Genomic DNA, 24,966 nt, shown 5'->3' on the forward strand with positions numbered 1-24,966 from the left:
AGCTCGCTCACTGGAGTAATCAACTTCTTATAAATTTTAAATCAAATTTATCTTCCACTTCAAGTTTCTTTCTATCTGTCTATTTTGGAAATAAAAGTAATAGTAGAATATCGATTTCTTTTAGACGATTTAGATGATTCTACGCTTCCGTCTTTCTGCGACAAATGATCAGTCGGTCACCCCATATTGATGAACTCTCTTAGTGTACTTACCACAGTTTATATTAGAAACTACCGACAAAGGAATTGCAGTAACAGGATAGGATTATTTTAGCTATACAAAATGCGTTCTATAAAACTAGAACGAAGAAATACCAGAAGCACCGAGAAAAAGAAAGCAGCCTTTAAAGCTGAGCAGATCCGCAGTGATAGAGAGAAGTTTGACCTATGATTAGGAGTCGTCATGACAACTATTTCATCCCTACAAACTTCTTACTTGCAAACAAACATGAATCCTTAAGTCAATACGAATAGGAGCTTGGAGATGAAGCTGCAATTGCTTGAAGAAGCCTTATTAGGAGAACAAATGAAGTTTGGGCCTTCTATTAACGTCAACCACGGGAAAAAAGTTTTTAGTTAGGGAAAAGAAATCTTGCTAATCCTAATGGGAAGAATGCATAGAAGATATTTAAGGGTATCCTTTTTAAGAATGACCATATTTAAGGGTATCCTTGACCATATTTAAAAAACAAGCCATTTTCTCAGGCTGCTTACAATTTTTGTATGTGTTGTTTGTCTTGCAAGTACTATGAATGTCAACAGCGGCAATAAAAAATTATGGAATAGTACAAAGGATTATTTTCAAATTAAAAAAAAAAAAAAAAAAAAAAATCAGATGAAGAGCTACCAAAAATACGAAAGTGCGAAGCTCTGTTGCAGTTTCATTTCTCATCAAAGTATTTTTGTAATTCCTGGAAATGCAGTGCCGAGACCTCAGCTCGGATATTTGGCCATAAACCGAGAGCTTTGGATTTTTTGTTTTGTTTTTTGATATACTTATAAATTTTGGGTTATATCAGTTATAAAGCATATATCGTAGCGAAATTAACGCTATTTAGGATTCTTTGCAAATAAATGGCCGTTTTTAACACTGAACTGCTTTTACGAATATTTTCGAACGTTACATTTACTAAGCTGAACAAGAAGCTCATCAAAAATGGGTCAGTATGGAAAAGATAAACTCCATTATCATAAATAATCTTGATAAATAAATCATATTTATCTGGGAGAATTGTCAAAAAAGACTTACCGTACATTTCCTTAGTTTTGTTAAAAGACAAGTACTTTATTATCAACGTCAGTTCCACCATCTATTCAACGCCTTTTATCTTTCCCCGAAGCGTTGTTCTGCATATCTAATATCCTTGACAAGGAAATTAAAACTTAACCCTACTCTGTTTAGTTCTATTTATTCATTAATTTTGACACAAAAGAGTTCAAAAATAAAAGATATTGTTTTCTATGTCAGGATAATGGAACCATGTAGTGCAAACACTGAAATTGTTTCCCTAAGATAATGGAGAAAGAAATCCAGTCAATATGGATACTACTTACGCCTTACTTACACCACTACATTTAAGACCAATGTGTAAGACTTTTAGCTCGCATGTTAATTTTGACGGAGGTAAAAAGAACGTAGAACCCACTAAAAGATCCTATAGCCTTGCAATCAAATCACACCAACATTGATTAAGCTAATGGCAAGTCACCAACGTTCAGCGAAAAAATACGTAATTGAGAACTTTTGCCAAATATGATAGTTGGGACAATTGCCATGCTGAGAGAATTCAAATGGTTTCAATACTTAGTATATTGGCCATGACTGGAACACTAAATCACTGTATCTATGAGTTTTAACATTCTGAATTCATCTATTTTCTTGTTTAGAAGTTTTTCTTCGCGAACTATATATTAGCAAAATAAACGTCAATTAATAAATTGTATACAGAATTGAACGCTTCTATGAAAGTGTAATAAAACGATAAACAAGTTATTACTTGCTACGATATATTATTTACTGTAAGTAAAGCCGGCAGTACAATTAACTCCTGATAACCATGATTTGAGCTCCTGATAAATGGATTCCACAGAGTGGCTTTTCTGACTTGATTCTAATATGGAATTTAGAAGTTGATTTTTGCGGAAAAACTGAAAAACCGGAGAATCCAGAAAAACCTTATTTCCATTCTATAAAATCCCCCCCTTTCTAACTGACAACAGAAACTAATAAAGTCCATGACCATTTTCGCTTCTAGAATATATTTTTCCGTCGCGTGCTTTTGATTAATGGAAGTTTTTTACTTCCGCTATAGCATTACGCTTTCATGGAAAAAAACGAATGCTTTGCCAGAACAGGGTTCAGTTTTACCAAGATATCCTTCGTTATTTTTCCTTATATCTAAAAATCCACATTTTACTCTTATTTGAACAAATATTTATATGCTTTGCAAACATTTTTCTGCGAACAGTCCTACTGAAAAGTGAAAAAAACCTGTCTACGGGAGACCTATTGTTATGACAAACGGTAATTTTTCGGTAGATTGTGATCCGCTAGTCAAAATACTAACATCTTCAGGAAGCCTGCTGTGAAATCTCTGGCATTCTTTAGTCTATGAATTCGACCTCATATGCTTTTTTTTTTTGTGTCGATGTTTTAAAAAACATCATTTTGAATTCTCTTACTCGATCAGAACAATATATTTTTGTATTTTCCCCCTGTAGGTTGGTGTTCATAAACAATCACTGAACGCCGATTAACATATTCACTGTTTTAGACTTGAAATCTTACCTCGAAAAAGCGCTCTTATGTAGTCTTGATTCATGCAATAATAACACTGGTAACGTTCTCAAACAAATAGCAGATTTTCCACGCTAATTAATTAAAGGGAGCGTTCGACTTAGCCGAAAGTCTTGAACTGGCTTCTTGCCGCAAATCCCCGTTTGAATGGTCCCTGTAACCATAGAGACGAATGACCATCTTTTTCCTGTCAGTTTTTGAAATAAAATAAAAAGCTAACTCGGATATGAATACATTATGCAACTTAGACACCTGCTTGAACGTTTACTTCAGGCAAACTACTATTATAATTCATTGATGAACGAATTTTCTTGTAAACGTCGTCGAAAAATCGTGCTCAATGAACGTAAAAACTTGCAAAGTGAGATTTCTTTTACTCGTTTAAGTTAAAACGTAGTTCGTGAAAAACTTAGTCAACATTGAACGAGAACGACTACCAAACAATCGCTTTAACTATAGTTTATCGCGGTTTGAATGGATTTACTTTTTTATCGGAAGTATTTATCGTATTTTTGAGAGGATAAGTACATCGAAAATTTAATGTCGCAACAGGTTCGGGCGAGCAGAAAAGGAAGCAGTGACAACGATGGAAAGTCGAGCACCACTTCACTTATCGAAGATGCTATTTTACAAGGAAAACGAACGGAGTTACAAGAAAACAGCGCTAAAAGTCTGGCCAGGTTCGAATTGCAGAAAGGTAATTATCGAGTAGTGGTTATAGCAGAGGATGTAAAATGGAGACGGAGACAAGATAAGGATGGAAAAACTATAGGACGATATAAAATTGTTACGCACTATATTATGGATATTACTAATGAGCCGAAGAAATGGGTTGATTTGAATAACGAATAATACGATCTGGACGGACATGGGCGAAGACTATTCCATGTACTTACAACTGAAGTTAGTCAATCCTTTTGTCGTGCCTTCTAAGAACACCAGAAGCCATGGTGGATTAGGAAGTCCACGTCTGGATTTTGGATTCCTAGACTTCGACTGCAAATAATTAATTCAACATCTTGAATGTTGATTTTCAACATTTTGCTAACTTACTAAGTCTAGCCTATCATAACGAACTACAGCCTAACAAACTTTGCGAATAGCAGGGGTACCAGTTGCTAAGGTGTGACGTCATAACCTGATTATATTGTGGCATAGTTAATAGAGGGGAATGGTTATGAAACCTATTCCTTTAACATTGCGTTACCATAAGCATTTACAAAATCTGACATCGGAGTATCACTTATTCAAGCAGGAAGTATAGAGACCCCCAACTGATGGGCATATAAAAGATACCCATCAGTTTGGGGTCTTTTGGTTGCTTAGAGCGTCACAGGCAGCCCAAAGAAGGTTCCTGTGTATGGTTTATAAGGGAATGTATAGGAGTTACGATAAAGTTACGAAAATAAAATGTTTCACTCAACAATTTGCCTCAAAATTTGTTTTTGAAAAAAGCCACTAAACGGCCTCAAATCGCGCTGAAGCAGCAAGCAAGTTTTGAGGCAAATTGTTGAGTGAAACATTTTATTTTCGTAACTTTATCATAACTCCCATACATTCCCTTATAAACCATACACAGGAACCTTGTTTGGGCTGCCTGTGAGAGCGTGCGTCTCGTTGATGAACAGAATTATAATACTTGTAAATTCGTGGTATGTAAGCATTTGTTATTAATAATATGTATATTATATATATTTTACATGAATAAGGAAAATACGAAACGAATACGAATATCAGACCAGCTGATATCGGCAAGGATGTCTAACGCTTCATCATCGATATTATATATTATTACAGGAAGTGTGATCTGTTTACATCCCTGCCTTAGCCTACTCCCCCCTGGTTATTTTAAAAATGTTGAAATCTAGGCTGTTTGGTACTGGTTGAGGCTGGCGGCGAGTTACAGGGGCTTGACTCGACGGCCGCCTAAGGGGGGTTGGGAGGGGGGGGGGAGGGGAATTGAAGGGGGAGGGGATTGAAGGGGGAGGGGATTGAAGGGGGAGGGTGTTTATCTCCCACAAAATTTAACTGAATTTTTGTTTCTTCAAATGCCATTGCAATTATGTGCATTGCAGCAGCGGTACTGCCGTCTTTAACCCACTCAATATTCACCATCCATAAACACGTCCAAAGGCTTTCATTCAGTGAACAAACTCATAGATGTAAAGTGTCGAGAAGATCACTAATTGTTTGGTTTTTGAACGATTCCCAGTCGGCTTTGTCTTGTAGGTTTTGTTCTAATGTCTGCTGTGTTGGATAGGCAGGAAACTGTGGAATACAACAGCACTTAAGATTAGATTTGAATGGATGCGTGGTACGCGTTGCGTGCGCAGCATTTCACTGCTTAAATCATGGGTTCAATCTCTAGGACTCTCCATCATATGTGAGTATAGAGTTGCTTGTTGGTTCTCTCCTGGTCTTCGACAGTGCGAGGGACTTGAGGCGGGAACTAAATACAACGCGCACTGTCGTTAATTCTGTACGTGATGGGTTACCTGTGCCCTTAAGTCTCTTCGCATATCTTCATTTGTGTTTTGTAGAAACCAGCTCTTCTTGATAAGAATACATTCTGCTCCATTACTGACCTGTTAACACAACCAAATCATTAATATATCAAGTTCGCGATTCTTATCATTATCTGAGTTTCTAGATCTTAAGTTTTGAATTGTATTCTCTGACTAGCCTTTGAAGTGACTCACCAAATGACACTTGACAGAATTACGGTCATACAGAATAGATGCGAGTCCCTGGGGATTGAAATAAGAAACACAAGCCATGTAACAAGTTATGATTGAGTTTTAGTTGTGATCGAGTTGAGTTGAAGTTGTCGTTGTGAGCGAGAATTTTTCATATTTAGTGACTTTTTTCGGTTATTTTTTATATTCGCGCGCTCAAAACACTTACAAATTGATCCTTTGGTTTGAGAAGTTCAATCTGTACACAGACATGATCCAGTTTCTCCGAGTCTTTGTCTTTTTTCAGATTCTAAGATAAAAACAGAAACTGTTATTCACAAATTTTATGTATTGTTATGTATCATCATCATCATCATCATGTATCACCATGATGTATCATCATCATGTATCATCATGTATCATGTATCATGTATCATTTATCATCATCATGTATCATCATGTATTATCATCATGTATCACCATGTATCATCATCATGTATCATCATGTATCATGTATCATTTATCAACATCATGTATCATCATGTATCATCATCATGTATCATCATGTATCATGTATCATGTATCATTTATCATCATCATGTATCATCATGTATTATCATCATGTATCATCATGTATCATCATCATGTATCATCATGTATCATGTATCATTTATCAACATCATGTATCATCATGTATCATCATGTATCATGTATCATTTATCAACATCATGTATCATCATGTATCATCATGTATCATCATCATGTATCATCATCATGTATCATCATCATGTATCATCATCATGTATCATCATCATGTATCATCATCATGTATCATCATCATGTATCATCATCATGTATCATCATGTATCATCATCATGTATCATCATGTATCATCATCACATATCACCCATCATAATAATCACAGTCATCCCTATTATCAGTTTCAAACCAGAACGCCAATCTACATGACTCACAGTATTTTTAACTTTTCCTACGGAAGCACTAGTCATCTCCCTGTGTAAAGATTCGATTCTCTGTCGATGAGCATTGACCTGATCTTGCACTGGAAATACACAAATGCGATACAGTTGGTTATTACACGACCCTCCCCAAAATAAAGCTTTTAAAAATCCGACACTCTACCTCTCCTTGCTAGAAATAAACGACCCCTTTAGGAATTAACTTGACTTACCATCTTTGGGGTTAAGCTTCTCGAGCCACGGTAACGCAAAGTTAACTTTTTTAACCGTTTTCTGGAAAAATAAAATGGACTTTAGGGAAGGTGAGTTCTTATTCGGGTTGGGGGGGGGGGGGGGGGGAGGGCTTTGACTTCAGAGGGGAACGTCATCAGTGAAAATTTGAATTTTTTTTTGGACGTTAAAACTTCTTATTTTTGACGAAAGCTGTTTCCTTGCTGACTTAGTAGAAGGGTCATGAATTTCAGTACTGACTGAAAGGGGGATCGCTACAACCATTTAAAATGAAGTCTACTGCGAATTCCACAGCCTCCCTCTACAACTGAAATAGACTTACCTTCCAGTACTGCGTAATAAAAAAGTTATGCACCATAAAGATGGCCAAATGTAGCTGCCTAACGTTGAGTTGTTGAGAAAGGTTCATGAGAATCGGCAAAGTACCCACAGACCGTGCCAAAATGTGCTAACACGATAAACAACATAAATGTAATTTACATCCCCCCCCCCCCCCCATTTAATGTTCAGGGTGGTGCTTTGAATTGACGATTCCCTGCCTCTAAAAAAACTGGGTCGACACGCATGGTATATCAAGCAACATCGACGATTAAAGTTAGTTATCAGTCCACATTTATGAGATAAATTCTAATTACCTTAAATTTTTCGTTGTCTGATGTGATCGCCGGTAAAGATAGATCGGCTTTCTCCTTATGTGTTTGTGGTTCTGTTCTTGGTCTTTTGTCTGCTATTGACCAGGCTGTTCTGGTACTACGTTCACCGCAAGCTGCAATCGTTTGAATATTAAATCAAGGATCATTTAATGGGTCCTTCACAGTTTCCTGAACCATTTTGAAAGGTAGCCGTGCCTTTGCATCGACGAACGGTGAGCTTCTAACTGAGTTGACTGCTTCCCCGAAAGGGATCATGGGTCAGTTATTTTTGGTTAGCATTTTCCTAACAGGGGCTGAGTACAATGGAGATTTCTCGCGTTTAACGAACTAGAAATCTACCATGAGTTTGACTAGTGGCATTTACGATCAATATAAAGAATAAATAATTCATTTTTCATGGGTTCTCTCGGCAGAATTATCCGTTTAATATGATGTTGAATCCTCAATTCTGATTGGTTGACCTTGAGTTGACCTTGACCTTGGGTTGCAGTGATAAAGACATGTGAATAATTGTCCAAGGCGTTAAAAAAAGGTCTCTATCATTGCAAGCTCAACCTTCAAGATGGCTCAGGAAACTTTGAAAAGGACTGTTGCACTTGATTTAAAAATAAAAATTAAAAAAAAGAGTGGAACACTATACTATTTGTCAAGCAAGAAAAAAAAGAAAAAGAAAAAAAGTTTAACAAGTTTATAAAATCATTCGGTTATTACCTGTATATAAAAGTTTTCTTCTTTCAAATTCATTCACTGGAATAGCAGGTAGATTGAGAATATTTTGATCCCCTCGACAGGAACTTGTCGATGATCTTCTCTTTGCCAGGTTTGTTAGGACGCGACAAGAACCCTGGAAAGATCAACTATATTAGTAACAGTTGAGGATCCAGGAATTCAAAACGCAGGGTTCGAAAATGGCGCGCGCCAGGCAGATTGCCTTCACAAAACGGGGGTTCCAATTTCATTCAACTGAGCGTAAAGAACATGATTGACTTCACAAAATCTCACAGGGAACCCACGGAACCACCAACCAGAAAAGATAGTGAAAAAATACCAAGAAATTGAATGGAAAAGTTGAAGCCATTTAAGGTAATCCCGAGTAAATAACAAATATGAGCCATGGGTGGAGTGCGCTGCTAATAATCTTTACTTAGCTATAGAAATACAAGTTGATAATGAAACAGCAGTCTCACCGATTTTAGGATGTAAATCCATTCTGTGTTACTATTTTTCACTATTACAACACCACGTCTGTAAGGAAAGGATATCAAAGATATATAATCAAGATATATGGAAATATATATAATAACGAAGGCACATAAATAGAAAGAAACGCATTATTTAGCGTGGCATTCATGGCATACACAGAAATTAGAAAAAAATCAAAAAATTCAAGGTTCAGGCGTGCCGTGCCGTGACGGTGAAGGTGCCGCGTTCAAGCATTTTGATTGGATGCGAAGTATATTAGCGTGCTGTGACAGGCTCAAAAGAGGTCGTAAACTCTGTATCATGACATGCCGTGTACCGTGCAGCTTCACAGTTATTCGAGAAGAATAAGAGAAGATAAACTGTAATAGAAACTTGTAGAAAGAATACATAGAACCCAAGCAATTCACACTGATCAAGGATATTAGACCACAAGTGGACGACAAATAAAGATCACAGAAGAAAGGTTTCACCATGAGAAGCCAGGGGTTTGTTATTGAACATTATGAAACAAGAATAATATTATTTATTATTATTACTTGACAGTTATAGACCCCTTGCACTGATTTCCTAGAGGAATTGTTCTGGGGGGCAAAAATAATAGGCCGTCTTTTTTTATGTAAAAAAATCCATTGTTTTGTCCCCCAGAACAAATTCTCTTGTGACTCAGTGCAAGGGGTCTATCGAATAAAATGGTCATCATTTTTACCTAAAGTAGTGGAATATACATATGTCATGTCGTGTTACACATTGTTCTAAGGGTAGGTCCATGAGGTATGGGATGGTCCTGCAATAAATGATATTGGTCGTTCAACTTTAGACTAGTTAAATTGAAACTTATCCCTCTCAGTCATATCCAATCCATTCCAGTCACATCCAATCCATAGTCCAGTCTCATTTATTCTAATCACATCCAATCCATAGTCCAGTCACATCCAATCCATTCCAGTCACATCCAATCCATTCCAGTCACATCCAATCCATAGTCCAGTCTCATTTATTCTAGTCACATCCAATCCATAGTCCAGTCACATCCATTCAGGTCACATCAGTAGTATAGGGAATGGGGGTTCCAGCGCAATCTCAACACGGGCAAGACCCACGTCAAAAATCCACCTACGGACAATCCCCACTCCAAGTGTGGTTGGGGGCAACAGCGCAAATATGTTAGTCTATATATGGAGTGCGAAGAATGTAAGAGAACTTTTAAGAAAGAAGCGGATTTGAAAAAGCATTTGAAAATGAAGACGAAGTGTATGAGCAGTTATGATTGTGGATGTGGTAAGAAGTTTGAGACTAAGGTTAAATTGTTTTGGCATTGTCAGGACTGTGAGTACGACTACGACGACCTAAAAAGTGCTTGGTATTAGGTATAAAATATTTCCTATTATATAGATGGAATCCCAAAGCAACTTCAGCACGGTGTCAATACCCGGTAACGGTGAGATTGACGTTAGACAGTTTTGGCGTCAGTCAGAAAGGAAGGTTAAAAGGACTCTCCGAAAAGGTATAGAAGAATTAGGAGCCCTGAAAGCGAGCATAATGGTAGAAGTAAGTTTGTCAAAAGACGAGGTAATGACGACAGCAATGTTGCGATCAAAGTCGTTAGTGATATTAGAATCCACGAATCTGGATAGGTCACTCAGTGAAGCCTTAGAAGCGATAATGGAGTCGCTGTCTAACTACACGAAAGAAGGATCGGGTTGGACAGTAGAGGAGGTTGAAGGAATAGAGATAAGTATAGCCAGGTACGTGCCCATACGAGGGGGGAGTTACGTACCGCTACCAACGTGGGTAGAAAGGAAGAAGGCTATTGTAAACGTGAAGAATGAAGACAATCGATGCTTTATGTGGGCAATCAGGTCTGCACTGTATCCAGCAGAGAAGGATCCCTGTAGGACAAGTAAGTATCCCACAGATGATTTAGAGTGGGATGGTGTGGAATTTCCCATGCAGTTGATAGACATCCCCATATTTGAGGAAATAAACGATCTAGCAATTAACGTTTACGGAGTCAGAGAGCAGACGATAGTACCGTTAGTTCTGTCAAAAAGTAAAGGAGAGCGCGTACATTTATTCTACCACGGCGGACACTACTCATGGGTTAAACACATTAGCAGACTATTCTACAGACATACTAAGCACAAAGGTAAAAAGTACTTCTGCGACTGCTGCTTGCTGTCATTTACATCCTTAAATACCCTAAAGAAATACGATGAGATCTGCCGCGGAGTCGAAGAAGTGGCGCAACGGATCCAGATGCCCACCAACAAAGAGCTTTCATACGCAGACCATCAAAAGCAGATGCAAGTGCCTTACGTGATATATGCAGACTTCGAAGCGTTGATAACTAAGGAAGAGCAGAAACGTGGCGCCACGAATAAGGTAGGATTACACGAGATCTGCTCCTTTGGTTACATAGTAGTCAGATCAGACGGTAAAGCAAACCCTCCTGTGATTTACCGAGGTAAGAACGCAGCTAATGAGTTTCTAGAAGCATTGCGAGAAGAGGAGGGAGAGATTAGAGAACAATTAAGATGTCCAAAGAAGATGGAATTTACCAAAGAGAACCAGGAGGCTTTTAACAAGGCAAAAAAATGCCACATTTGTCAACATACGCTTCTTCAGTTTGGAAGACGAGCCAAGAAAGCGTGGGATGAAGATGGAAAGTATCTAGGAGAAGCTCATTTTAAATGCGGGAAGTATGCTAAGAAAGGTGAGAAGCCGGGAAAGCCCTCCACGCACTGCATTCACTGCCACAAAGCATTTGTTGAGGATTTCTATGTGGATAAGGTTAGGGATCACTGCCACATCACGGGTAAATACAGAGGAGCGGCTCATTGGAAATGCAATATAAACTTCAAAGTAAATCCAGATATGGAGATTCCGGTGTTCTTTCACAACCTCCGCGGTTACGACTCCCATTTGCTACTACAAGGAACAGACGGCTCCGACGTCAAATGCATACCCAACAACAAAGAGCGCTACATGTCCGTAACTGTGGGTAAGCTAAAGTTCTTAGATTCGCAGCAGTTTATGGCGGACTCCTTAGCAAACCTCGTAAAGTATAACACCAACTTTCCCATTTCCAGTCAATACGGCGCGGAAAGGAAAGGAGTCTACCCATACGAATACATGGATTCCTGGGATCGATTCAAAGAGCCCCTACCACCCAAAGATCGCTTCTACAGCACCCTAAACGAGTCTGGTATAAAGGATGAGGAGTACCAGCATGCGTTAGACGTGTGGGAAAAGTACTCCTGTGAGAACATGGGTGACTACCACGACATCTACCTAAGGTCTGACGTAGTGCTGCTTGCAGATGTTTTCCAAAGCTTCAGAAAGATGGCTATGGAATATTACGGATTGGATCCCGCTAATTTCTACACGGCTCCTGGGCTCAGCTGGAGTGCTTTGTTAAAGAAGACAAATGCGCAGTTGGATCTCCTAACGGAGTACGACATGTATCGGTTTATGGAAGACGGTATTCGTGGCGGCGTATGCGGACCCAGCCGACGTTACGCCCGCGCAAACAACCCCTTAGTAGAGCACGACCCAGAGAAACCAACCACATACATTTACTACCTGGATGCGAATAACCTTTATGGTTGGGCAATGTCACAGTACCTACCTGTGAGAGACTTCGAATGGGATCCAGTGAAGCCGATAGACTTCTACATGCAGGTAGGAAAGGAGGAAGACAAGGGTTACGTCTTAGAAGTGGATCTGGAGTACCCAGAGCGCCTGCACGACGAACACAATGAGTTCCCCCTAGCACCAGAAGCGATAGAGATACCATTTAAGCAGCTAAGTCCGCTGCAAAAGCAAATGTGCCCTGGTTACAAACCGTACAGGAAACTAACTATGAACCTGATGGATAAGAAGAAGTATGTGGTACATTACCGCAACCTGCAGTTCTACGTGCGACACGGAATGCGCGTAGAGAAGATCCACAGAGTCCTAAAATTCACGCAGGAACCCTGGATGCGCCCCTACATTGACTTTAACACGCAAAAGCGTACCGCAGCGAAAAATGACTTCGAGAAAAATCTCTTCAAACTGATGAACAACAGCGTGTTCGGAAAGACAATGGAGAACATCCGCAAGCGCGTAAGCGTAAAAATAGTCAGCACCAAAGAGGAAGCAGAAGCATACGTGTCACAGCCAGGCTTCGTTAGATACGTAGAAATGCTGAACTTCTACGTGATTCACATGAAAAAGGCAAACCTCTTACTAAACAAGCCCGTTTACACAGGCTTTACGGTGCTGGATCTATCGAAGCTGCTTATGTACGAGTTCTACTACGATAAGCTTAAGCCAAAGTACGGAGACCGCTGTCGCCTCCTGTACACAGACACCGACTCCCTAATTCTAGAAGTGCAAACGGAAGACGTTTACAAAGACTGCCTCCCCGACATAGACGAGTACGACACCAGCGGTTACCCGAAGGAGCACTTCCTTTACTCTGCGAAGAATAAGAAGGTAATTGGGAAGATGAAAGACGAAATGTTAGGAAAACCCATAGTAGAGTACGTGGGTCTGAAACCAAAGATGTACAGCGTGCTAAAGTTAGACGGCGTAGAAAAGAAAGCTAAAGGCGTAAAAAAGTATGTGGTTAAGAAGGACATTACGCACGAGTCCTACCTCAACGTATTACGAACACGCAAGGAACAGCGGCATAAGATGAACAGCCTGCGCAGCTATGGTCATCAGATACATAACGTCACGCAGGAGAAGGTGTCACTGTCTGCATTTGACGGTAAGCGATGGATGTGTGATGACGGAGTGCATACGATAGCATTCGGACATCACACGATAAGCAGTTCTTCTTTGACGAACCCACGCGTGGGACCATCATGAAGATAATACAAGATGGGCTGACCCTTCTTAGCTATCGCACTTCGGATCTGGTAAGTTTCCAAAGACCAATTAGGATCCGTAGCTCTTTTGGATCCTCCTTCTAATTCACCCGGCTCATAGAGATATCGGACCGTGACATTACCTAATTTCTTTTCATGGGGGAAGACCACCCTCGAACTTCTGACAAAGGACTTGTGTTCCACGTGTTTCTTTTTTATGGCATCCTTGGGTTTTATCCCCGTAGCCCTGGCCACCTCGTTGTTCAAAGCCGCGACGACCTGGGGGAGCCTCTGAGTCCATTCCCTGTTGCGTTTGGAGGGATCTTCCAGCTCTTTCCAATACTGGTATCCAAAGAGACGCTCTGCCAGGGTCTTATTGAATCTTTCGACGATGCTCTGACCCCTGTGGTACTCTGCTTTAGCTCTCCTAATCTTAGTGCTGTGGTCTTTCAGGGTCTTAGTAACCACGCCCATGAACTCCGTCCCCGCATCCACTTGCAGCAGCTTAGGCCATTTCAAAACGCGCTTATAAATCCTACCTAGGGCTTCTGCGACTTCTCCAGAATCCTTGCTGGTTATGGGTTCGGTGTCCTTGTATCTGCTTGCGATATCAACTACGGTCAAAGCGTATCTATAGGTCTTTCTTCTTACCTTGTCGTGCGGTAAGAAAAGCAAATCCGCCTGATGAACTTCATTAGGGGTATTTACGGTAAAGCTGGGCCTGGGAATGTACTTAGGCACGGGAAGATAAACCTGCCAGAGGGTTTGTTTTTTTAACCAGTTCTTAGCCGTTTCATCTGATACCCTGGCCGCGGTCGCGAGTTTCTTGATGGCCGACGCTCCTTTCCAATAGCCCTCAGGTCCATAGTAAATCCTTTTAAGTTTGTCCTCTACGCGGCCCATTATATGAATTCCAAAACAAGATTGATCTTACGTCCGTTAAAATCCACCGTCTTTCCGTCCACTTTGATGGTGATGTTTATGCTTTCTACCAAATTAGACAAGTCATAGCTTAAAGAAATGGGAGTGTATTCTACTGGGTCGAATGGATTACCTTTGGGTAGAAACTTGGATATAAGAGAAGACTTTTCTCCATTGTTGTAACTATTAGCCAAATCGCAATAGACTTCGTAAGAGGATGCGACTTTCCATTTTACGTCATATGTACTGCCGCTATTTATCGTGGTACTAGTAAGGCCCAGGAGTTCTACCAATGAACTGCCCTTTAAATTAGCGCTTCCACTATTTTTCTTGAATTTCATTTCATGGGGTAATCCTGTGGTAAGAGTATATCCATGCTTTGCTAGCTCCTTAGCCAGTGTTATAGGGGTGTAATGGGAATCTGGTAACTTTGGTTTGGTGCCGGAAGTCACGACGACAAAGCCATTAATTAAATTATACCAAGAATTGTACAAAGAGCAACTAACCAACCGAACCCTTTCCGCGCGGATGGGAGGATTCAGACAAGTGGTAAAGTTATTCTCGTCGCTTTCCAAAAAGACAATCATATATTTCAGGAAACACAGTTTCCTTCGTTAGAGCAGATACGCCAAAGCTACGCCTCCTGCCAGCCCTGCGAATCCTACGAAGACCAGCTCACTATCTTTTTGTTTCTTAGAAGGCTGGTAGTAATTCTTGAACTGAGGCTTTTTTAACGCCACTGTGGGATGCGCTTGCGCATAAAGTTTAAAGGCGTAGTCTGTGTTTTCGAAGTTCTTGTCCGCCTGCATTTTGTCTTGGTAGTTCTTATCCAACCAATCCTTGTAAGCTTGTCTTTTTTCATTCCAAGCCGCCACGTCCCTTTGATATTTCTCCAGCGCCAAGTCGTGTCTCTTCCTCTCAGCGGCACCGCTTTTGTCGCCTCTAACTAATCTATCCAAATACTGACCACCATAATTAGCCCCTGTAAATGCTAAAGCTGCAATAACTCCGCCTACGACCACGCTAGCCATTTATATGTTAGGTAGGTACTTTTCCTTCCGTAGGTAATCCTTTACCATGATAGCCCCACCCACGGCAGCGGTCATTTTAGCAAAATTAGCGAAGCTCTTGCTTGGGTCTTCAGTAAAGTCTTCTTTGAGCACTTTCTTACCTACCCAACCAATACCCGCAACGATGGAAGTAATGATAGCTGCTTCTTCAACAGTTTTCAACAACGCGGTCGACATTATATTACAAAGCGAGAAGGAAAATCTAGGTTGCCGCGGGTGATAAATCTACTCCATTTCAGGGATCTTACTTTTTCTAACGGGCGGCTCCGTAGGCGTGTAATGCGCTGGCTCCAACTTTACTTTTGGCTTTGCTGCCTGCCATTGTAAGTAAAGACTGCCTGCTGCTATAGCAACTCCTAACGCGCCAATGACGTACCCAGGATTAATGAGGGATTCCTCTTCTTTTTCCTCCACCTTTTCTTCTTTTTTGGCTTTGTTCTTCCTGTTCATCTCTGCGAGCTTCTTTCCTGCGGCGACTCTGCCTGGAGATTTAGCCTTGGTAATCTTCTGCTCCTCTTGGGGCTGCTCTACCTTCGACTCTGGTTCCATTTATATCTAAGGACTTGAAGGACTTGATAAGTACTTGAGAAGGACTTAAGGACGACTTGGAAATAACCTAGGCGCGACCTGACCAAGTACTTAAGGACGACTTGACTAAGTACTTGAGGCGACTTGATCATCAGCAAGTGCCGCCTGGAAGACCTTTTCGACTTCTCTGTCCTTCTTGAAGTCCTTCCACGATGTCGTAAGTTCCTTCAAGTCGACGTGCTGAGCTACGTGAAGTGCCGCAGAGGCGACTGCCATTAACTTACCGCACTTCAAAGACAACCAGCCGCAGGTTATCTTAAGTTCTTGGGCGATAACATAGTCCTCGCTTATGTCCTTCCGCAGTTGCTCCACGTCGTCTATGGGCAGTGCAAGTCCAAGCAATTTAGTCGCAAGTCGGATAGCGGAGTCTGCGACGGCGTCCGTGGTCTTACTTGCAAGGGCGGCCTCGTACCTCTTATGGAACTTCTTAACTTCCTCTTCGGACAACTTATTAACCTGTTCATGGGTAAGTTCCTTGCCTATCATTTCTTTACACTTCCCAGAAGACACAAGGATGTTAAGTTGTTCCTTAAGGTTACTTTCATCTAACTGCGTGGGGACTTCATCTATCAACTGCTCAATGTCCATATATGTTAACGTCATACGGAAACCTCAAAGAGAAGATCATTTTGGAATGTTGGTGCGTTTTTAAATGCCGCATGTATTCGTGCAGCTGTTCCTTGCTTATCTCACCGCCGTAGTCGCTTAAAATGGTTTCCAGGTCACTCCGGCTCGGAGTATAAAATACTACGAGAGAGCCTATGTTTTCCCTGAAGGGCTTAGAGACGCTGGTAAGCTGCTGCGAGAGCAACCAAACGCTGATATTGTCGTGTCTACCGCTGAAAGCGAGCTTCACTAATTCGGAGGTGCGCTTTTTTACGTCGTCCCCACAGGCAATGTCATCCAGTATGAGTAAAGTCTGTGTATCTTTAGGGAATTGCTTGTGCCAGAACTTCAAATGGCTGGATAACTCATTAGGGTCTAAGATATCTACGAAGAAGTCGTCGTCTTTCACTCCTATGCCCGTCCAGGTGCGGTTATTCACGTAGGTGGGACAAAGTAGCACGATATAGTCGAAGCGGTATCTAAAGGGTCCTAATAGCTGCTCTACCACGAACTGGGTCTTTCCGCAGCCGGTGGGTCCTACTATCAGAGCATTGCAGGGAATATGATTCGGATCCATTATATATACGATGGACCCAGTGGAAGCAGTAAGAAGGATTGCCGCCGACGCAAAGGATAAAAGAGACACCATAGAAATGCAAAGGGAAGAGATAGATCGGTTAAAAGAGCGCGTACAGGAATTGCATGATGAAATGTGCGGCCTGAAGCGTGCAGAACGGTTTGGCGCGCTTTTGACAATGGCGGGCTGGGCTAAGGAGTCCATCAAGGATTTCATACGATACCCTCCATAGATATATGGACTGTATTACGTGTGAGGCACCTGCCGACTGTATTATTGTCGTTCCAGAAGAACCTATCGATAAAGCCCCATCCAAGCCTGTAAAAGAAGCAATGTCGTCCGGTAAGTATCGTTACCTTAGTTGTAACAAGGTGTATGCGTGCGATGACTTTGAGGGTCACTATTGTCACGCGGACCCCCAAGCTGATTCTATAAAAGTTACAGTGAAGAAGACTGAAAACATACCCTAGGATTACTAAATTTGCATGGGTCTTCAAAATAGGGGTATGAAATGTTGACAAAAAGGTTAAGATAATTGTTAAATATATGAGTTGCAAAGATTGTAAGAAGACATTTAGCAGTGGGCAGAGGTTAGAATACCACGTAAATAATGCTGTATGTAAGAAGGAAACCGTTCCTAGGATCTGTAAGGATTGCCTTAAGGAATTCAGTACACAGCAAAAGATGCATCAACATGTAAAGAAGCGCATTTGTATTACCTGCGATAATTGTGGTGGGGTATTTCCTACAGGATTGCATGAGCATTTAAAGAGAGGTGTATGCATTAATAACCGTCAATGTAGTTTCTGTGAGAAAGTATTCAGTAGCATACAACGACTCCAAACGCATAAAAGAAGGCATGAGATATCCTATATGCGCCTTTCAAAGGAATATAGCCTCCAGGACGTAGATTGTAAGATATGTCTCGGACCTTTAAATGATTGCATTCATAAAGAAGAATACCTTAAAGGCTGTATAGATAATTATAAACGTCTCTTACGGTTATTTCCTTTCTTTGAACGCTCTGAAGGAGTTCCCTGGACTAACAGAAAGTATTGGACAGATGAATGTTATAGCTGTAAATGCGCCAGAGAAGATGAAGGACATATTTCATACTGTCTTAACAAAAAGTTAACTTAAACGTCAACATTTGAAACCCCTATTTTGGAAGCCCTTGCAAAAATAGTAAGATATCCTATTTCATATAATGATCAGTGAAATATTATTCTGCGCTAGCTTTGTCGTCGGAGTGACGGTCATGAGCATTGCTTGCCTTTGTGCGTTCGAAGTTGGTATGCACCATGCCGAATGCCTTACCAAAGAAAAAGAAGACTAATATATGCTACCTTATCTAGCTGCATTTACAGGTGGTGCTTTGATTTACGTTGCAACTTCAATAATCGAAAAAAAGAAGGCAGACATAGCCGATGAGTACTTATCTGCCCATGAGGAGGATTAGTCACACAATGGATTATTCTCCATTAGACGCTCGATGTCAAACTTCCATCGACCGTTTACCTTACCATGACTGCGTATGTGTGTATATTCTTCACCCTGCAGTATGTATCTCACACAGTCAGGCGCCCAAAGGCTGTATTCCTGACCGTCGCGTTCTAAGACCAACCTCAAACGGTTGATGTCTTCGAATGCGACGTAGTTTTTTATTCGATATGAAACGCCTTGCAGCAGATCTCGCCAGTGTGTTTGTTCAAGAATCATTATACCTATGAAATATTTTAAGGTGCGTGCTTAAAGTGCCTTGACCTTTGAATGTTTTAATGCACCAAGGACAAGGAATGCGAATGCCAGCAACATATTCATCTATTTCCCTGCAAAGCAGATCATAATCATTGCTTACGATGGTTAAATATCCATTTTCTTCAAATCGTTCCAACATTACCTTTTGTTTCTCGGACAATACGCCGGTGCCTTTGGGTGTTTTCAATTCTATGCATAATCCGTTGTATTTATTATGGTTGTTAAGGATCAGCAGATCAGGTTGACCTGCCTGGTAGCCTTTCCGCCAGCTTTTAATGCGCTTACTTGCGGTGTCCTGCAGTTCTCCAAGACCTGGAACTATGATTACGTGCGGGTAGAACCTACGCACCCTGTGTACGGTTCTATCGTGTATGTCTGTCTCCGTTTCTATTTTGAATGTCATTGGATTTGCGCCATTGAATCGCTTCTCCATATCGTATTTACCTGTCTTCCTGAGGGTAGGGAGAACGTCACCTAACACCCATTTTCTGAACTCCTTAGCTACGGACTTTTCAGATCCGAATATTAACTCATAAAGACCCATTTCAGTGATGTAAACGGAATGTGGTTGCGCATTAAGGGTGTCGATCTGACCGACACCCTTTATAGACCCCAAAGTTACCTTGTTTTCCTCTGAGACGTGCGCTCTAGCTGCGTCCCTAGAGTTAACGTAGCCCAACGCCATAGCCACTTCCTTTGCTTTGAAATAAAGTTTATCGCCTTGCACTATGCATTGCAGTTTGGTGTTGTTGTTTTCAAATACGCGAAGCATTATATACGTAAGGGATATTTTTATCCTTTCTTGGATGAGGGAGCGCAGCGCATTAATAGGCAACGCTCTTTAGCTGATTCATTTCTACACTCAGTTGCGCGTCAGACACGGCGAAGATGTAGCACTTTATCTTGTCGCCGTCGCCCGCACTGGCATTTTTGGTGCGCTTGATCTCCAATGTTATGCCGTCCTGCGTATTTACCAACCGCAAACCCTGACCATGTAGGTCTTCGTCGTCGGTCGTACGCATATCGATCCACAGCGCATACTTATCCTTAAAGAATTCTGTGGGGGATATTTGATTACCAAACTTGCGCTTTGCCTCCCTGTAGATGTCTGAGGGCTTCATTCCCTGCGAATACACCTTGTTTGGAACTCCATTGATGCTAATTCCGACGTTGGTGATGTTGGGGTTATGAAAGGCCTCGGAGTCGCGCTTACCGGCCTCACAGGATCCAGCAAACACCAACATCAGCCCTGTGAGGCTTCTTCGGGGGAGGTTAATACTTTGGTTGATAACCTCATCCGTCTTATCCAAGAAGCTAAATGTCTTATACATCACCACGTGGTCGTAAAGGAATGCCTTTCCGGCGCTATATTCCATACCCGCACTTCGAGCCAACTCCTCAGAGTAGACTGTCTCGTACTGTAATTCCAAGTTAGTTATCTTGTAGGGATCAACAGTCCCGCTAATTGCGCTGTCCATGCCTCCTAGAATGTTCGTAGTGTCCGCCAGGGTTACTTCAAACTGCAACTCTGCCAATTGTCTGGGGTAGTACACACCATGACTCGTAATTACTTCGAAATCCAAAGGAATAACGCATTTGGTACCGTACGCAGTTACTACCCTCGTCGCGTCTGCTACTGCGGTTGCTCCGCTGGAGTCCGTAGGCGCGGGGTCGGTGTTGCTGCGAAGCTGACGTAGGATAACGCCTCCAATTCCCTGCTCTATCTTTTGTGCACGGTCGAAGGCTGTTAGCCATAAATCTTTATACGTGGTGTACAGGTCGTACTTATTCAAGTCCAGCAAGGATTCCCCGGCAAACTTGATTCTCATCTTAGAAACGAGGTTCCTACCCACGTTATTGACGCTATAGCGCTTGTCTGCGGCGCTTGGTTGTATTGCTAGGTCAAACCTCAAAGCCAAGGTGCCAGGAACTAAGACTAGGTTATCCGTTAGGCGGGGCACTCCCACGCGCAACGTTTCCCCTGGATTTGCGCTGCTTGGGGTAAAGGTGACCCGGTGAAAGGTGCGTTCTGCTTTCAGCCCACCAACCTGCTTAGGTAATACGTTGGGGTTTAACTTTGAGCTTATCATATATAATGGAAGTAGAAGGAACGGATTTCGATCCCACCACTGAAGAAGGTCAAGTCGACATTAACGATGAAGAATTTGATGAATGGACTAAAGGCGCGGAAACCGACCCCCTAATCTACGACGCGGCCTTACACGATAAATATGGTAGTAGGTGGAAAAGATTCAAAGCAGCCTTGAATCGCATGTGGCACGAAAAGAACCCGGGTAAGTCCCCTCCTGAGTACTTGGAGCTTCAAAACATAGATCAGCCTGAGGCAGCCGCGCGGGAAACTGTAGAGTGGGCAACGCAAGAGCTAAGGCAACGTTATTCCCACTTTGACGCTGACGACGTAAGGCTCACGGAAAAGGGGAACAAAGTCCTCATAAGCGTCCAAGACTTAAGATTTCCTGATAAAGACCGCTGGACGAAACCACAGCCCCTTTTCGACGACAATGGTGAAGTTAGGGGTGACGTCTCAAGACTAAAAGGCTTCCAGCGTGCTACTAGAAGCATGTTAGAAAGATTGGAAAACATAAATGAAAAGGTTGCATTAGAAAAACGCGCTGAGGGGCTGCAAGAAACGTTGGAGGAAAGGGAAGCAGATTATATGCGGCAAAACCGACTACTTCTCGATGCTCAAAAGAGAGAACTTGACAACAAGAATCAAAGAATAATAGAAATGAGAGAACAAAGAGACAAAGCCTTACGCGAAAGGGATCAAGCCAGACACGCCTTCAATCTTGCTCTAAAAGACCTGGACATGAGCAATGAAGAAGCTAAAAACTTGAATGTTACCATAACCGGCTCTTTGGAGGAACGGCGGCAGCTGGTTGCTGAAATTAACACTAAGGAAGAGCAAATCCGGCAAAGAAATCAGACTATCGAAGACCTGGAGGGGCAAATAGAGCGGCAGCAGGAAGTAATCGAGGACCAAACTCGCTCCGAAGAGGAAAGGGAGGCTGCCCAAAAGGAAGTAGAAACCCTTCAGGAAAGAGTCGCGGAATTACAATCGCAAAAGGACAACCTGGAAAAGGAGCTGGGGCTTACTACCAAGGAAAAGGTAAAAAGAGCCCTTTTGAAGTATGGCGTTCCGCTGGCATTCGCGGTCGCTATTTCAAGCGTAGTAGGTGTTATTATGACCGCGCTTAAGGCTACAGGCGCGGGCGTAAAAAAATTAGGCAATGGACTAACGGCCTTAGGAAAAAAGATGGCAGCCGGTTTGCCTGGGCTGCTGGGTTCGGTTGTTTCCTTGGCACTTAGAGCTGGCGGAGAACTGCTAAAGTTTGTAGGGAATAACATCTGGATCTTGGTCGTCGCTATTGGGGTGGTCCTCCTGAAGAAGATGAAGGCTTGATCTTCTCATCGGACGGTGTCCTGCTTTGAGGATAATAAAAGACGGTATTAGCGCCACCCTGGTAATTTGGAACCAACGGCAACACACTCATGGTAGAAATGGGCTTATGACTCCAGGCTGCATTAGCGGGCCTGCGACCTATGCGATTTATCCCAAACTTGCCGTCATCAGAAGTAACTTGCAACTTAGCATATTTACAATTGGCTAGCATATGAAAAGTTACTGGCGTTTGGTCTTCAGAGGACCTAGTGTAGGGCTCCATCGAAAAATGGGTAACTTTCCTGGTGTTCGTTGAAGTTCGATAAGGAAGCAGGGGCTTATTATTCTCATCGATAAGCCTAAACCCCACATTCGCATGCGTATTTGCATTAATGCTAATAGTGCAAATGACCAATGCAGTTCCCCCAACCTCAACCCACAGTCCAACGTCATGCCAAGCGCCGTTGTCATATCCCTCTTCATCTAAGCGGTGGGTATAACGCGTTTCCCTCACGTATGGATTCATATATTACAGGGAACAAGTTCCCTTCTAGAGGCTCATCACCGTCAAAGTGCTGATGGTCATGTGGTTATAGACAGTATTCCTTTGATTTTCTATGCTATTTATGCAAACGCTCCCCGTGTCGTCTACACGCATTTGCAGCTTCACTTTCCCGTGGCAATCAGCAACCATGTGGAAAGTCCAAACGGAAAGATTCTCAGCGCTATTCGTTGGCGGCTCTACTGAGAAATGCGTGGGCTCTCTGTTATTCGTCTTCACGCGCATGGGCTGCAATACTCCATTGTCATCGCAAAAACGAAATCCTACATTCGCACTGCTAACGGCCCCCAAAGAAAGACTGCATATTATCAATTTCTTTCCTGAGTAATTCAAATTCACGAACATGCCCGTGACATCAACCCAAGACGCCTGGGTGTATTTTTTCTCGCCTGTGTAAGTCGTATAAACACAATCTACTCCAGTTACGTAGGGGTTGTTCATCGCCATATATAATAGCTCAGACCAACACCCGCGACTGCTAGGCCGGCTTTTAATAAATTATGGTCATATTCCTCAGGTATCGTAGGCAGAACCTTCTTTTGGGGCTTCTTCTTTGGTTCGGGTTTTTCTGCGTGTTCCTTTTTTGGCTTCTCTACAAAGTGAGGAATGCCCCTGGTAGTATCCGAGTTTACGTTGTTCGCCCCAAACTTCATGCCCTCAGTTGCCGTCTTAAGCTTATTATTGTAGCCTACGACGGAATTGGTGTTGAGGACCAAATTACTGGGCATTAGCAACACTCCCGGGGCTACGGCATAATCCAACCTCAACCTGGAGCTATCCACGTCTAATTGAAAACGATGTGAACTCTTATCAATATCGCCCTCTATAATTGCAGTTTCGAATAAAGTTACGACTTGAGCCCGCGCATTTACTGAGGTGCCTTCATCTCCAGCTATACTCGACCTGGTAGTTACCTGCGCCCCTAATACAATGCGTACGTAAGCTTCTATGCTACGATCCAGGCGACCTCGGCCGGCTTTCGTTAATCCTTTTCCTTTCATTAACACGAACGGATCCCAAGTGCCGGGGTAGTTCGATTGAATCCTGGTAATTAATGAATTATTACCCTTATCACCGCCCATATCTTTGAACTCTAACTCATTACTTGGGTATTCCTGATGTCCGTAGTCAGCCGGCTTCTCACCATTAACACCCCATACGTAAACTATACCCAACCCATGCGCCTTACCCTCTTTGTAACGAAAATCTTTTTGCTGTGGTTTGAACTCATTAATTAACCTTTCCAGGGCTGCGGCGTCATATCGGTTATTCATCGGATCAAACGCCTTATCTCCCGGTAGTGGTACGTTAAGCTCATACAACAACCTCCTTACCGTAAAGGTAACATGAAATCGCATAATTGGAATATGAAACATGTCCGCGGCAACACCACAACCTTTAGTGGCTGCCCAAATAGCAAAGTTTAACTGCTGCGACCAATATTGCATATTGGGTCCTGCTAACCATTCCCTGACCTCTTTACCCGACGTATGCTTCAACATCGTATTCTTATAGATATTTCTTACTACTACGTCAAATGATTGCTTACCCACTAAAATCTCTAGATGCGTTACCAATTTTTCAAAGTTGTTTACACCACCTTCAGCATCGTAAAATGGGTAATCTTCCGTGGTTAACAATAAGTTTCTAGGAAAATTAGGTGCTTTATGCTCAGGTTTTGGTGGTTTATGAACGGGGCGTACAATTGTCGCTTGCTGCTCCAAGTCTGCATTGCTGTACATCCTGGAGCCGTTGAAGTAAATTCCATCAGGCCTCCTTTCGAACTTACTAGCATCCGCGTGCGGAAACATCTTCCTAAATGCTTTCCAGTTGGCGTAGTTACGTTTGTCCCCATGAGGCCACTCCTCAATATCATTCCCAAAAGCGTCGTACATTAGTATATATAATGGATGTTATACCATCAGCACCTCCACTCTATCCTGATTTACCTACAAAACCCAATGAATTGAATGCCGAGAACTTCCGCTTGAATAAGGCAAATCTAATCCTCGCTTACTTAGAGGGTCAAACGAAGCACTATGAGGAGGTCAGGAAAAAGTATGCTAGAGCCCGAAGCATATTACATA

The 24,966-nt window shown here is 42.1% G+C and overlaps 1 protein-coding gene across 1 annotated transcript in view; it reads right to left on the bottom strand.

Moving 5' to 3' along the window:
- Positions 1–24,966, bottom strand: part of LOC116306654 (uncharacterized) — a 38,274-nt gene that overhangs the window by 3,775 nt on the left and 9,533 nt on the right. The window contains exons 10-20 of the mRNA XM_089038945.1: positions 9,245–9,322; positions 8,523–8,580; positions 8,047–8,179; positions 7,318–7,448; positions 6,664–6,724; positions 6,446–6,534; positions 5,701–5,781; positions 5,496–5,543; positions 5,292–5,381; positions 4,909–5,064; positions 3,693–3,792 (exon numbers count right to left, since the gene is read on the bottom strand). Of these exons, the coding sequence (XP_088895071.1) occupies positions 4,951–5,064; positions 5,292–5,381; positions 5,496–5,543; positions 5,701–5,781; positions 6,446–6,534; positions 6,664–6,724; positions 7,318–7,448; positions 8,047–8,179; positions 8,523–8,580; positions 9,245–9,322 (883 nt within the window). The 3' untranslated portion in view covers positions 3,693–3,792; positions 4,909–4,950. The remainder of the gene's footprint in view (positions 1–3,692; positions 3,793–4,908; positions 5,065–5,291; positions 5,382–5,495; positions 5,544–5,700; positions 5,782–6,445; positions 6,535–6,663; positions 6,725–7,317; positions 7,449–8,046; positions 8,180–8,522; positions 8,581–9,244; positions 9,323–24,966) is intronic.

Source organism: Actinia tenebrosa, unplaced genomic scaffold (assembly GCF_029948245.1).
Source record: "Actinia tenebrosa isolate PJP-AT-01 unplaced genomic scaffold, QUT_ActTen_1.0 PGA_scaffold6__47_contigs__length_16458017, whole genome shotgun sequence".
In the NCBI taxonomy this organism is placed as follows: Eukaryota; Metazoa; Cnidaria; class Anthozoa; order Actiniaria; family Actiniidae; genus Actinia; species Actinia tenebrosa.